This window comes from Halichoeres trimaculatus, unplaced genomic scaffold, assembly GCF_033239565.1.
Source record: "Halichoeres trimaculatus isolate MK-OKI-2021-1 unplaced genomic scaffold, fHalTri1.1 fHalTri1_scaffold_10, whole genome shotgun sequence".
Taxonomy (NCBI): domain Eukaryota; kingdom Metazoa; phylum Chordata; class Actinopteri; order Labriformes; family Labridae; genus Halichoeres; species Halichoeres trimaculatus.
In genome coordinates this window covers 20,209,366-20,223,135 of record NW_027437187.1, presented here as the reverse complement: position 1 = coordinate 20,223,135, position 13,770 = coordinate 20,209,366, and the positions used below count along the sequence as shown (strand labels likewise).

Genomic DNA, 13,770 nt, shown 5'->3' with positions numbered 1-13,770 from the left:
GAGTAGCCCTTATGTGTTTATTTCAACACTGACATTTGTTTGTGTGTTGTTCTTCAGTTCCTAGCTCTGCCCCGCTGCTGGTGTCCACCAGGAATCTGTCATCCTCCTCTATCAAAGTGGTCTGGAAGCGCCCTCTGGAGGCTAATGGGGAGATAACAGAGTACACTCTCACTCTTGTTGGCTCAGGAGGATCCAACACAACACAAACCCCCAACAACTCGTTCATCTTAACCAACCTACTCCCGTACACATCTTATAATCTCACTATTACTGCTGCAACTCGTAAAGGCTCGGGACCGAATCTGCTGCTTCAGCTGCACACTGATGAAGGAGGTTTGTACACGAGCAGGTTTTACATTTCCTCTAATGTAAAGCCTACCGAGATTACTTTCATTTATAAAGCTGTGTTTGTTTAGTGGAGTTTCGAGTCATTACCAACACAAAGAATAACGTTGAAACAATCATTGCAGATTTATTGCACTGTATTATGTGACCTTGTTACTGACTGCACGTTGTGCAATCGTTGGCAACAGTTTTGAAATCACATTGAAAACACTTAACACAACTTCAGTTGGCTCTTAATGAGAAGATAACATCACATTAGATTTTTTGGCAAGTGAACAATTCACTTCTCTCTGCCTGCCTTTCCTGTCCCTGTCATAAAGGAGTGTAATATCCCTCCTAAGAAGAAAGAAAAAAAACATTTATTCTGAGTCACAGCCCCTGTAGTGCAAAGACTATAGGATAACTTTTACTCTTAAGGTGCTTTTGTTGTGATTTTAGAGATACTAAAAGGTGCAGATGTCATTTTATTATTTCCCATCGTCTTGATGTGTTGCATCACTAAAAACAGTTGCCCTCATCTATGAGTCACCTGCTGTAAACACAACTGAACCAAATGTGGAAGAAATTCAGATTTTCTGTCTTTATAAAACCAAGTGCTGATAAAAAAGTTGACATACAAGACTCACAGGGAAAGACTAAAGAGTGGCTGCAGTGCAGATTTGTGAGTGTGCAGGGGGAGGGGAGGTCTGAGAGTAAAAGCTTAAATTAAGTATTAAGTATAACTTAAAGAGGTTATTTAATTTTGATGCTGTTCTTAGCAGTAGTTTGTATATCACATCTTTATAAATCTACTTTCTACCTCGATGTTTCAGGCCCCATGTCTCCTCCCCGTAACCTGACAATATACAACCACACAGCCGTCTCTGTGTGGCTGAGCTGGGAGCCTCCTCTGGAGCCTAATGGAGTGGTGATACAGTACGGCTTCAGGATCCGAGACCTCATCTCACACACTGTTACACACAGGGTAACGTTAATTTCACACACTGTAAGCTACTCCACAATAATAACACGGCACAAACTTACACACAATCCAGAGACCCACTCAGTGAGAGTACACACTCTTACACGGAGGGTAGCTCTTATTTCACACCTCAGATACCACTCGGTAGTATTTTTACACGTTCACGCATGTGCTGATACAATAAAGATGTTATCCACTTGAGGAATCACTGCTGGATGATTTAATCGTGTATGTGACTTTTTTATGTGTTTGTGTGTTTTCACTAATGTAGAATTCCTCAGGTCCTTCAACCACAGAGTATCTGTCAGGCTTCAGGCCTCATAGCTCCTATGAGATTAGTGTGTATAGTTACACCAGAGTGGGCCACGGGAATCAGTTCAGCAGCTCGGTGACCTTCACAACTAATGAGTCAGGTAATGCACACATGAAAGATGAAATTCAAGTAACCGTTTAGTGTCTGAATTAATCATCATACAAGCCAGAATAGATTTTGATTTTACACGTAAAGTCTAACAAATATTTTGTTCATATATGTCCAATTTATTTTTTTTGAACAGATACAAAATCACAAACTGATCAGAAAACATAGAGATCACTTATTTTTAAGTACTCATTTTTTAACTCTATTATCAATTTCAGAGGTCTTTTTAAAAATATATTTTAATGCCAGAGCGAAAGAAGCTAATTTGAATAGAACAAGACAAGATGCAGGTAATCTCAGGTACAGAGTGTGATAACATGAGCGCTCCAGGCTATGCAATTAAAAATAAATTAAAGGCAGTAGTGAGTTTTGATAAAAATGTCATGAGTTGGTGTAGCTGTCAGCATTAAGCTCATTTGCCCTTTTGCACTTTCCTGTTCAAAGGCTATTTGTTTCAGCATGAAATAGAATAAGGGAAATAAGAAATTAAATTATGTTCTCTTATCTTAAAGCAACAGTAAGATGGTTAAAGAGATTGAAATGCTAGCTGGGCTGACATGGCTGTCTCATTCCTCTGTTTGCAGTGTCTGACGCTGTAGGGAACCTGTCTTGCTCTGGTGTCAGCTGGGATTCGGTTCAGCTGTCCTGGGAGCCTCCAGCTAACCCCAATGGGCAGATTCTTTTTTATGAGATCCTTCTGGAGGTGGATTCAGAGTCTTACACGCATGAGGCTCACACATCAGAGTACATGGTGACCGGGCTGTCACCAGACCACGAGTACGCACTCACTGTGGTTGCAGTGAACTCAGCTGGGCCTGGAGACAGTGTGAACTGTTCTGCTTATACTCTCTCTGAGTCAGGTAGATGGCGGTATATGATGGACAGTTTCTTATTGCTGATAAATAAGTATCAGACAATAACCAATATGCATACTTATATTAGTTCCTTTTGTCTTCATCACCAGCCCCCTCTGCCCCTCTCTACCTCACCATCTCTCAGGTCACATCGAACAATGTGACACTACAGTGGGCACCACCACTCTCTGTTCCAGGCCTGCTGAAAGAGTACCACATCATTGCACAGCTGCTTTCCACTGTTTGTGGATCAAACATGCTGACAACCGCACAGCCGCACCCAGAAGACGAACTGACCCCGGACTGTGTGGACTCTGAATTCTCTGTGTCACTGAACACATCAGATGGCACTGAAGAGACCCACAGTGTTACACTGCAGTCTCTGGCTAAATACAGATACTACCGCTTCAAAGTGGCAGCAGTGACCAACGCTGGAGTTGGAGAATATACAAACTGGAACTATGCACGCACCCTGGCTGGAAGTAAGAACACAGGATGGGTGATCTGACCTTTTAGTATAGCCGGGGGGAGTGTAGCTATTTAGTCATACTGTATGTGACCTCTTCTGCTTTTCTAAAGCAAGCAGAGAGATCCTAAGTATCTAAACTCTGTGATGGGAGAAACAGCTATCAAAGATTTGAGATAAGGACATAGGTATATCATAGAATTGAATCTGTTTGAATGCACATTCATGTTCTCTCCTCTTCTGTCAGACCCTGATACCCCACCCCGTGACCTCACAGTGATTCACACCTCAAGCAGCCTTCGCATTGAATGGGACACCCCAGCTGTTCTCTCTGGACCGACTTCTTATCTTGTGCAGGTTCTTATGTCTGGTCTTATTTCAGTCAGGAGTACTTTTATCATAAATGTAACCACTTTGTGCTAAACAGTTACACAGTTCTGCTCGGTGCTCGGGGCTTCTTGGGTTAGTCTAGAAGCATGCTTTGGCTTTCCAAGGGGTGCATTGTAAAATCCCTCACAGGGGTAAAGCAAAGCTTTTAGGCTAGAGAAGAGGAGGCTGGGTTGGTGAAAGCAAAGCTCTGCCAGCAGCAGTAGAGTATGAGCAGCATTACTGTGGTGAGGATTGGTGAAAGGGAAGATGAGTTTAAATGGACTGTGTTGATTGGTTTGTAAGTGATCAGAAACAATGATTTCATCAAGGTACTGTCCACTTACTACAGCTGGGTGTATGACTTTCGTATCCCTTATGAAGTTTGACATGTTTTTTGATAATCTGTTAAAGGTTCTCAGAATGTATAAACTTGTTAAGAATTAATAAAAAAGTCAATATGTACCTATAGTCCCTTCATGCTGTGTTAATTCTTTCCATTAACTCTCTTCTGTTTCAAGGTAAATGGTCCTGATTTAAACTTCTCTACAGTCCGAGCCCCGGGAGAGTTGATGACTGTCGTTGTTACGAACTTAACTGCTTTCACTCGTTACTTTGTAACCATCACTGCCTTCACTGGTCCACTGGAGCTCGCTGCTGCTGATGGAAAAGCCATCGGGCCTGTTGAATTTCAAACAATGGAGGAGGGTAAGCATAACCTGAAATGTCTATAAAATGAGCACAACCTGTCTATCTATCTATCAATCTATCATTTTTTTCAATTTCATTTTTTCTTTATCATTTCTACTTTTTTTCCCAGAGCCCAAAGACCCTCCCAAGAATGTGATCTTATCAGTAATCCCAGAGGAAGTGAATCGTGTAAAGGTGACTTTTACTCCACCAGAGGAGCCGAATGGAAACATAACAGCCTATTTTGTGTACATCTATGAGAAAGACCGTCTGGTGAAGAATGCCAGCCTTAATATCACACAGAGAGACCAGAACAAGCTGACCGGTGTCATTGATGGACTAAAGGGAGGACACAGCTACAGTATACAGGTAGATAATCGAACATGTATTAAGTACATTCAGCCACAGCTGCAGGAGAATCAACGTCACAACCTCAACCTGCTCTTTTAATGCCTTCCACCCATTCTTCTCTTCTCCTTTATGTAGATTTCAGCAAAGAATGGAGCTGGGAGGAGCCCACCCAGTCCACATGTCCTAATTACTACAGGGATCAAAGGTAATTTGTGGTTTTCTCCTCTCTGTTGTATGTTGCTTCACTGCTTCTCGCTGCAGTATCGCCTATGGAAGTGATGTGAGGCAGAGTCTTCTTGCAGAGCAGCAGCATGTAGGCCTGCCTGACACAGCAAATGTAGCACTGCAACATCCAGACATGTGCTGTTGGTGTAGAGGTGCAGTTAAGGTTGTCGGTGTAGGCCTGTTTGTCATGTTAAATATGTAAATGAAATAGAACAACAACAACACCTTCACACAATGTCCTCTGTGTGTTTCTTTGTGTGTGTGTGTGTTTTTGTATGTGTGTTGGTTTGCACCTCTGTGGTCACACGTGCATGATTTCTAGCCCCAGCCAAGCCAACCCAGAGACCCCAGGCAGTGCAGGGCCATGGAGGGGTTGCTATGGTAACCCACAGAAGTATCACCATCCACATGCCTGCCTGTTTCTATAGTGACGACAATGGGCCAATCACAAAAATCCAGGTCATCGTAGCTGAGTCAGGGGGTATGACTCTTCAAAAACATTGACAGCTATCACTTTAGGTTGAATACTCTTAAGCTCAAAGCTTTAAGAAGAATCCTGTCTTATAGTACGTCCCTCTGTTCATAGCTAAAGACAAAATGTAAGCAGAGCTGAAGGGCTTAATGTCGGCTGAAATTTAAATCACCCTCTCTTCCACTCTCCTCTCATCACAGTGAAGGACGTCCTAAACCTGACCAACTGGAAGAATGCTTTCTTTTTCCGTCCTTCCCCGTACCTGACTGACAAGGGCTTCCCCAACCCGCCATGTTTTTTGGGTGACGGGGCATCACGCACGGACACACATGTCGGAGGCGGTCACAGAGTGTCCAGAGACATCTGGCCCCAAGTGAAAAACAATCGCACTGCCACAGGAACATACGTGATTGGAGGAAACGATGACTGCATGAAGGAGAACAACACTGACAGTTTGTGTAATGGACCTCTGAAGCCAAACACAGTCTATGTGTGAGTGCCCCACAAGACATCATGAAAATGTATATATTTTAAATGTGTTTGCATTGGATAGTGCTGACCTGAACTGTTGTTCATCAGGTTCAAGTTCAGAGCCACAAACATCAATGGCCAGTCCACAGACTCTGAATACTCAGAGCACGTCAAAACTGCAGGTATCTGCATTTGTTCCTTCACTGCTCCGCATCAAAAAGTTTAAAAAATCCTTCAAGTCTCTATCATTGTGTGTGTGCAATGGTTTCTGTTTTGCTCTTTTTGTAGTCGACGGGCTGCTGACCAGAGATGAACAGATCATTCTGGGTGTCCTGCTCTCCTTCTTCTTATCTGTTTTACTCATCATGATCATCTGTGGCTCAGTCAAGTAAGATCAAATCAGGCTTTTATGTGTTTGCTAACACTCATACAGTCACCAAATCATTGCATCAGATACAGTTTAGTATAAGTAAACAAACTTCACATTGCTTGATTTTACTAAATCAACTTCCATTTTTTACTGTTGATTACATTTTAACCTTTTTATCAATCAATGTGCTTGATTGACATGTCAGGATCCATCAGCGCAAGAAAGAGGGCGGGACTTACTCACCCAGAGAGGCAGAGATCATAGAGACCAAGTGTAAACTGGATCAGCTGATCGCTGTGGCAGATCTGGAGCTGAAACAAGAAAAACTCAACCGGTGTGTGTTCTGCTTTAGTCTAAGCATGCTCTAACAAAACATAACGCACACACAGTTTTGACTGCCAAAAACTGGGAGAACTCCTGTTGATCTAGCTGCTCCAGACAAATTACAGATTCACCATAAAAGAAGACAAAAAAAACCCATCCTTTCTGCAGCCAACTTGGTGTGCGCCTCTGTCGGCACACAGAGTTGTAGAGTTTGTGCAGAAAATAGAAGCAGTCGCTCTGTAGAACAAAACAGCATCAGTTCAGCTTTGTGGTTTACTTCAGGTCTCTGCAGAACAGACAAGTCCTCCTGTCTGCTTCCCTTCAACCATCCTCTCATATAAATTCAGTGTCTCACTTCTCTGTTCTTTTTTTAAGCACAAGGTGGTTCACAGTTGGCAGGTGCAATAAGAACTCTGGCTGCTGAGAAAAAAAGAGAAGCTGAGTGCTAGTTGTGTTAGCTCAAGGTCCTTAATGCACAAGATTATGTCCAGAATCACAAGGAAGATGCTTCCCCTCGTTAGATTACTGTCTCATCTTATTTACATAAAAGTAATTCGACTGCAATGTATTTTAAAATGCTTTTTCTCGCTTTAATTAAAAAATGTGTGCACTGTGCTGCTCTGTGTCTTATAGCTTGTTGGTTTCTGACAGTAGCATGTTGTGCTCACCTTAAAGCTGCCTTACCTATCTTTTAAGTTCAAATTTATACACCTTTCTAAGCACATTTTATGCTTCAATAACAACTTGTCTTTTTACTTGGCACCAATATGGCAGAAATAACTTTTGCAATGACATGCCTTGGCTTTTTTTTCCACTTTTCTCTCACCAGGTATTCTTCCTTCTTCTTTAGACGGAAAGAGATTTATGTGATCCAGTAAGTGGAGCTTCTGGCTGAGTGCGCTTGCATGTTCACTATGTCTTTTATTCGTAACAACATTTACCCATAAAGGCATCCTACTGTGTTTGTTTACTCTTTGGTTAAAACTGACTTGATTGAATCAGGAACAATGTCAGAATTTGTCTTCTTCCTCCATCAGCGGCAGAGATCGCACTCCTCTTCTTGAGTCCACTTTAATTTGTTTACCCACTCACTATCTTGAAATTGCTCTGTCGGCTCAGCTATCTCGGGGACACAAGTGGTACGCTTTATCGATATTATAAAGGATCTCTGTAGCTACAAAACTTCTGCAAAGAAGACATTCATGGGGAAACCATATGCTTTATCCAAGCTTTCTGACATTAGCATATTCCTTAGGAATAATACATCAAAGTGTGAGTCGGTGTTAATTCAGAAGTGGAATTAATTACCAAGGGTTGAACCCACTTTGCTTCTAAATACAATTTTTTACACTCTCTTCATCATGAGTCAGTCCTTCTGTGGTGAACAGAAATACCACAGAGTGGATGTGATTGATGCATTAATGTGTTTATATTGGTTAATGTTTGCTGTCTCTTTTTGAACAGGCTGCTCAGCTACCGGAAATCATTGAAGTAAGTCATCGTGCATAACTGATGTGAGGATGTGCGCACACAGTAGCTGCAGCCTGCTCTGTTCTGCTCAGTGTTGTAACCGAGGAAGAGAAGCATATTGCTGTAGGGTTCTCTATCTGTGTCTCATATTCAGTGTATGTCTTTGCCAGGCCTGTGAACAAGAAGTCTTTTCTGCAGCATGTGGAGGATCTGTGTAACAATGACAACACTAAGTTCCAGGAGGAGTTTGCTGTAAGTATTGGCCAATAATCTTTTCATACAAATGAGATCAGAAAAAAGGAAAGATTACCTGAAACTGACCAAAAACAGCAAAGGAGAATTTAGCGATGACAGTATCCTTGTTTTGCTTGCTTCCTTCAAAAAACAAAGATGTTCAATTATTTACAAAATGCATGCCTTTGAGGTCAACTTTGCAAAGATAAGCAGCTGCATTGAGTCAACACAAGCCTAGCCTAAAAATACTTTGTTGCTCGGAGACATATTAAAGCATCTCAGTATTGAAGATGCTTTACCAAAAGAGCTCATGCATGATGAATAAACACTTTGGTTTAAGTACAAAAGGATGTACCTCACCAGGGTTTTTCTGAAGCTAAGGTCCAAGGTCTCATGTTTTATTTTGTAAAGCAAAAAGGCTCTTTGATTTGCATGTTTCGTAAAGAACTTTTTCTCAAAGGTTTTTTTTTTATCTGCAGCAGGAACAGAGCACTGTTCTATACTGCATAAATGATAGTGCTTACAGAAAATATCACAGAAGAATAACATGTGACCTCTTAACAGCCACAAACTCCTCTGAGGAAAACAAAGCAAAGAACCAGAAAATTAAAAATTAATGAGAATAACAAGAAGAATCAATTTTTCAGATTCCATATCATTAAAACTACTGAAAGCTGAGAAACATGGCAAGTATTCAGCATGAAATAACCTGATGAGAGGGCTAGAATTTTTATTTGACTGAGGACATAATCTTTTTTACACTAAATAAGTCATTGTTCAAATTGTAGAAAACTGTCCTCAGAAATTTGAGCACATTTGCCAAAGCATTTGGAAGAAGTAACAAGGGATGAGGAGTCTTGTTTCTGTTTATGCAAAAATATTTTTTAAAAAGTTGAGGAAATTTTCTCACATTTGTAAACCAAGCCAAACTAGAACCTAAAGCCAGAGTTAGTACTTTACTCTGGGCATTTTAAAGTCTCTGACTGTTAACCTCTTCTGTTTATGTTAATACTGATGAATTACATCTTCACAGGAGCTTCCAAAACTGCTACAGGACCTGGCAACCACAGACGCTGACCTGCCCTGGAACAGATCCAAAAACCGCTTTCCAAATATCAAACCGTGTAAGTAGTTGTGCTGAAATTGAGCTTTCAAGGGTCATGACAGCTTCAGAAAGCCAGAATCATCTCTGTGCATCAGCTCTAAGATGAACTGCTACTGTATTTCATATTTTTCCCTGAGCTTGTCGTACTTTGCTTTGTTTAGACAATAACAACCGAGTGAAGCTGCTGTCAGAACCAGGCACTGCAGGCTCTGACTACATCAATGCCAGCTTTGTTTCAGTGAGTATCTGGGGGGATCACTTCCACTTGAGTCAATATCAGGTTGTGAGAGTTGTCACTCAGGCATGAGGCATATTACTGCAATTAGAGGTGTTTGTTCTTGATAATTTCCTGTCTCTTTCCGGATCTTTTGAAGAGACAGATAAAAAGACGAACAGATAAATGTGTTTTTCAGAAGGTAATTTCAGTGTGCTTTGTTTCATCGTACTCACCTTTCTGTTTCCAGGGATACCTTTGTCCCAATGAGTTCATAGCCACCCAGGGTCCTCTGCCAGGCACTGTGGCTGACTTCTGGAGGATGATCTGGGAAACAGGAACTCGCACCATCGCCATGCTCACTCAGTGTTACGAAAAAGGCAGAGTGCGTCATGAGAAATTTGTTGCTGTTATGAAATAACATTCAGAGAAAAGGCTGGGCTCAAAGCACCAGGAGGGTTGTTTCCGTTATGAAAATCTGATGTGTGTGTATGTGTGTGTGTGTGTGACATTTCAGATTCGGTGTCACAAGTACTGGCCAGAGGACAACAAGCCAATGTCCGTGTTTAGTGACATTCTAGTCTCCAAAGTGTCAGAGGAAGTCCTTCCTGACTGGACAGTCAGAACCCTTAAAGTAGAAAAGGTGACTAAGCTGGAACGTGTTTCTCATATGTCTTTATACCTCACTCTGCTCCCACAACAACAAACACAAACATAATAATTTATGGATATCTATAAAATACAGCTGCGGTGAGTGCTGACATATTGAGAATGATTTTTTGTTTTAGCTATGCCAGAAGCCAAGTATTAGTATTGGTATCAAAAGTATCTGTAAAATAGAAAATTGCACATAAATCTGCATGAAGGTTATTCCACCTTCATTTTTGTGAGGTAGAAAGAAAGCTGCTCTCAGTTTTTATATGGTAAAAAGCTGAACTAACAGTTACGTAGCTCCAGCTTCACATTGATGACTCACTAAAAGTTTACTTTCCAAACTTCCCAAAGTATGTGGATGAACTTCCATCAGTCATGTTGTTTTTTCGTTAATGAGTGTATAAAAGTTATAGCATTATGGACAATGTAGTTTTCATATCGAGACAGTCAACCCAAAAACTGAAAATCTTTTAAATTTATACACTCTTTTTGTAAATAAGCATAACATGACGATACAGCTTTGTAAGAACAAATCAGTCATCTTTAGATCCTTATGTCATAATAGTTAAATACAGTCAATTCATTAATCCTTGTTTTTTTTACTTTTCCACTCTAAAGTTTAGTGAAAAATTCATTCATTCCATATTTTAGATATTAGACACAGTACGTATTTGTCTATGTTGGAGGGTTGGGTTGCAGCCATGTCCATGTTGCAGGTTTTTTTTTTTTTCCCTGGCTCTTAATAAAATTTTAAGAAAGATTTCATCCTGCCCTGACAGGTGTGTGCCCAGATAAATTGTTGAGGATGAGCAGACAATTCCAGCAAATGTTTTGTAGTGTCTGTTACCTCCCCCTCATACAACTGAATTTGGGAGCAATTCCAAAATACTGAAAGCCCTTTCAATGTCTTGGATCGCTTTCTGTCTGCAGCACGGCCACTACATCCTGGTTCGCCACTTTAACTACACATCGTGGCCTGAGCACGGAGTCCCAGAATCCTGCAGCACTTTCATCAAGTTTGTCAAAGCTGTCCGAGCCCACAGGCACGACAACACCACTATAGTGGTCCACTGCAGGTACAATGCTGTAATACATACATTTTAGTGTATGAGCAGGTTTAAATATCAACAAACAGCTGAGCAGCAGACAGTGACGTGTGTGTCATTCTCTGTGCTTCTCAGTGCGGGTGTAGGAAGAACAGGCGTGTTTGTCGCTCTCGACCACCTCATTCAGCACGTCAGAGATCATGACTTCGTGGACATTTATGGCCTGGTGGCTGAACTTCGCAGTGAGAGGATGTGTATGGTTCAGAATCTGGTGAGTTCACTTTATGAATGTTGGTGTTTTGTTCTTCTGTGATTAAAATTCACAATCAACAGAGGATAAACAACATGCAAAAAATGCTTTTCATACAGTGTTTTGTCTTAACTTGTTCCAGTAAAAGTGTCAGTGTGGTGTGGTTGTCCTACTTTTACATCTTTGCCCTGCTGCGGTCCTGTCCCCATGAGAGAATATTTGGAAAAATCTTGTTTTGACGAAGGAAATGATCTGGCAGCAGATAAAAGGCATGTGCTGAGCAGGATTCCCCCTCTTGAAGCAGCATGAATCCGTCCTAAAATTACCTTCTCCAGTCATTACTTAAACCTCAGTGGTGTATGTCTCCTTTTCCACAGGGACCCCTGCCAAGTGCCTGTGCTTCTCACAAGAAAAAAAAGTATTATTGTTTTATTATTTCTGGTTGTTCTGCACATTTTTTGTTGTCCACATTTTGGCAGTGAGATATGAGCCTGCAGTGTCTGCAGCTACAAGAGTTCCTTCTTACCTGCAAGGGCATGATTCTTTGTGATAGCAGTGTTCAGTGTGCCAAACAGACAGCTATTAGTGTGCAAGACCAATTATATTTGAACAAGAGCAGCTCAGCTTTGAGAGGCTATCATTCATATCCCTTATAAAATCACTAATGTTATTATTAAAATACTTCAGCCAAGAAGCATTTTGAAACAAGGGCTTATTGGTGTAATAAAAAACAGTCAATTGTGAAAATGTGTTGTGAAATACCCAACAGAGGGCACATTTTAGGTCCCTTATTTTTAATTTTTAAACAGCCGTTCATATTACAAGAAAGCAGGCATCTTATGTTCTGGTCCTGAATGTTTGTGCTTTCAGAAGCCACTCCGTAGAGGTTTTTATCTGATCAGGGATGTATCAAAACTCATCAAGTAGCCTTAGTGAAACTTTTGCCTACCCGCTGAAACAAAACTGTAAAATTATGTCTTTAGGTTTTCAGATCTGGGCTCAGATCAGAACACAAGACTTTACTGAAACAGACTGAAATAATGTTAAATAAAGTGTAGTGGTGGAGGCATAAAGCACAGTTTATAGATATATAAATATATAGATATATACAATTTACAGTTTCACTTAGCAGATGCTTTTGTCCAAAGCAATAAACTTGCTCGAGGGCACATCGGCAGTGCTCGGGAATAGGGATGGGTATCAAATACGGTACTTTAATTGGTACCAACCAAAACCCTGTCAAAAGCACCAGGTACCAATTCATGTAAAATCAAAAGGTACCAGGTTTCGGTACCTAAACAAATCCTTGTGACTGTGAGGGAGTGGAATAGTAGGTGATTTTTCATGCTGGACATGACCACAGCATTGATCCATTGAAGAACAAATATGTTAAATTTAAAAAAAAGTATTAAACAAATTGATATTTTTTTACCACATAAACACAAAAAAGTACCGAAAACTGGTGCCATTGAGTACCGGTACCGATTGCCAGGTACCAGGCATTGGTACCGAATCTATCTCCAGCTATCAGCCCAATTCCCAATCTTAGTCCATGCTAGGACTTGAACTTAAACCAGCAACCCTCCTGTTACAAAGCCAAGTCCCTATGAACTGAGCTACTGCCGCCCAAAATATGAAATAAAGAAGCATTTTTTTTGTAGACTTTGTAACCCCTCACAGCTGAGACAGTTAATGCTCAGTCATTTGTTGTGTGGTCCATACAGATAATCTAGATGTAGCCTCAGGAAGGACTTAAGAGACATCTTTCTCCATCTCTCCTCTTTTTCCCTGTCTGTTCTTGTATCAACAGATGTCTGCCGAGGTCATCGCTGGTTTCAGTTCATTTAGATTAACAAACAGACACAGTCAAAAGGCAAACAAGAATCCTTCAGGGATGAAGGTTATTATTCATTGTCGGTCAAACCAAAGAGTGGCTCTGTGTATTGACTGGAAGCATGCCACTCTCAAGTGTCTGTACCGCTCCACTCAGCCAGAGAAGGAAGCTAATACGCAGCTTTATGGGCCAAACCACTTTGAGCTCAGTGAGCTTATTTATTTAGCATTTGTGGAACATTATCTTGACATATGGTACCCAGCCCTTACAGAGTAAATCTATGGCTCTGATGACTTTGTTCTGAATAGAAAAAGTTGTCAATGAGTTAAGCTTGAAGTCTTTGGGAAATTAAATTTTGTTCAAGCATCTTGGAGCAAAAACTACCAGGTAGCTGGAGAAGGGCCGCAGTTTGGAGTCAAACCAAGGGTTAACCTAATGGGGTAGGTGATCTAACTGCTAAGCCATATTGACACCAAAACAGCCTTTTAGCTTTAGTACAAAACAAGTTAAGTAATCAAGTTTAGTCGTCCCAAATCAAACAACCATGTTCCTTCTTCCATTTTTTAATGCTGTACTTGTGTTTCTTTCAGTTTTTTGGGCAGAAATTCTTATTTGTCTACTTGAACAGGACAGCGCTGAGTGAAAAG

The 13,770-nt window shown here is 40.9% G+C and overlaps 1 protein-coding gene across 1 annotated transcript in view; it reads left to right on the top strand.

Annotated features, from left to right (window-relative positions):
* ptprq (protein tyrosine phosphatase receptor type Q) overlaps positions 1-13,770 on the top strand; it is a 33,258-nt gene that overhangs the window by 17,631 nt on the left and 1,857 nt on the right. Inside the window, exons 28-50 of the mRNA XM_074677532.1 lie at positions 58-333; positions 1,158-1,309; positions 1,578-1,719; positions 2,312-2,587; positions 2,692-3,063; positions 3,295-3,404; positions 3,935-4,121; positions 4,234-4,472; positions 4,590-4,659; positions 5,002-5,160; positions 5,352-5,643; positions 5,731-5,804; positions 5,911-6,010; positions 6,198-6,326; positions 7,146-7,190; positions 7,781-7,807; positions 7,957-8,038; positions 9,054-9,144; positions 9,287-9,363; positions 9,590-9,724; positions 9,857-9,982; positions 10,924-11,069; positions 11,175-11,310. Of these exons, the coding sequence (XP_074533633.1) occupies positions 58-333; positions 1,158-1,309; positions 1,578-1,719; positions 2,312-2,587; positions 2,692-3,063; positions 3,295-3,404; positions 3,935-4,121; positions 4,234-4,472; positions 4,590-4,659; positions 5,002-5,160; positions 5,352-5,643; positions 5,731-5,804; positions 5,911-6,010; positions 6,198-6,326; positions 7,146-7,190; positions 7,781-7,807; positions 7,957-8,038; positions 9,054-9,144; positions 9,287-9,363; positions 9,590-9,724; positions 9,857-9,982; positions 10,924-11,069; positions 11,175-11,310 (3,443 nt within the window). The remainder of the gene's footprint in view (positions 1-57; positions 334-1,157; positions 1,310-1,577; positions 1,720-2,311; positions 2,588-2,691; positions 3,064-3,294; positions 3,405-3,934; positions 4,122-4,233; positions 4,473-4,589; positions 4,660-5,001; positions 5,161-5,351; positions 5,644-5,730; positions 5,805-5,910; positions 6,011-6,197; positions 6,327-7,145; positions 7,191-7,780; positions 7,808-7,956; positions 8,039-9,053; positions 9,145-9,286; positions 9,364-9,589; positions 9,725-9,856; positions 9,983-10,923; positions 11,070-11,174; positions 11,311-13,770) is intronic.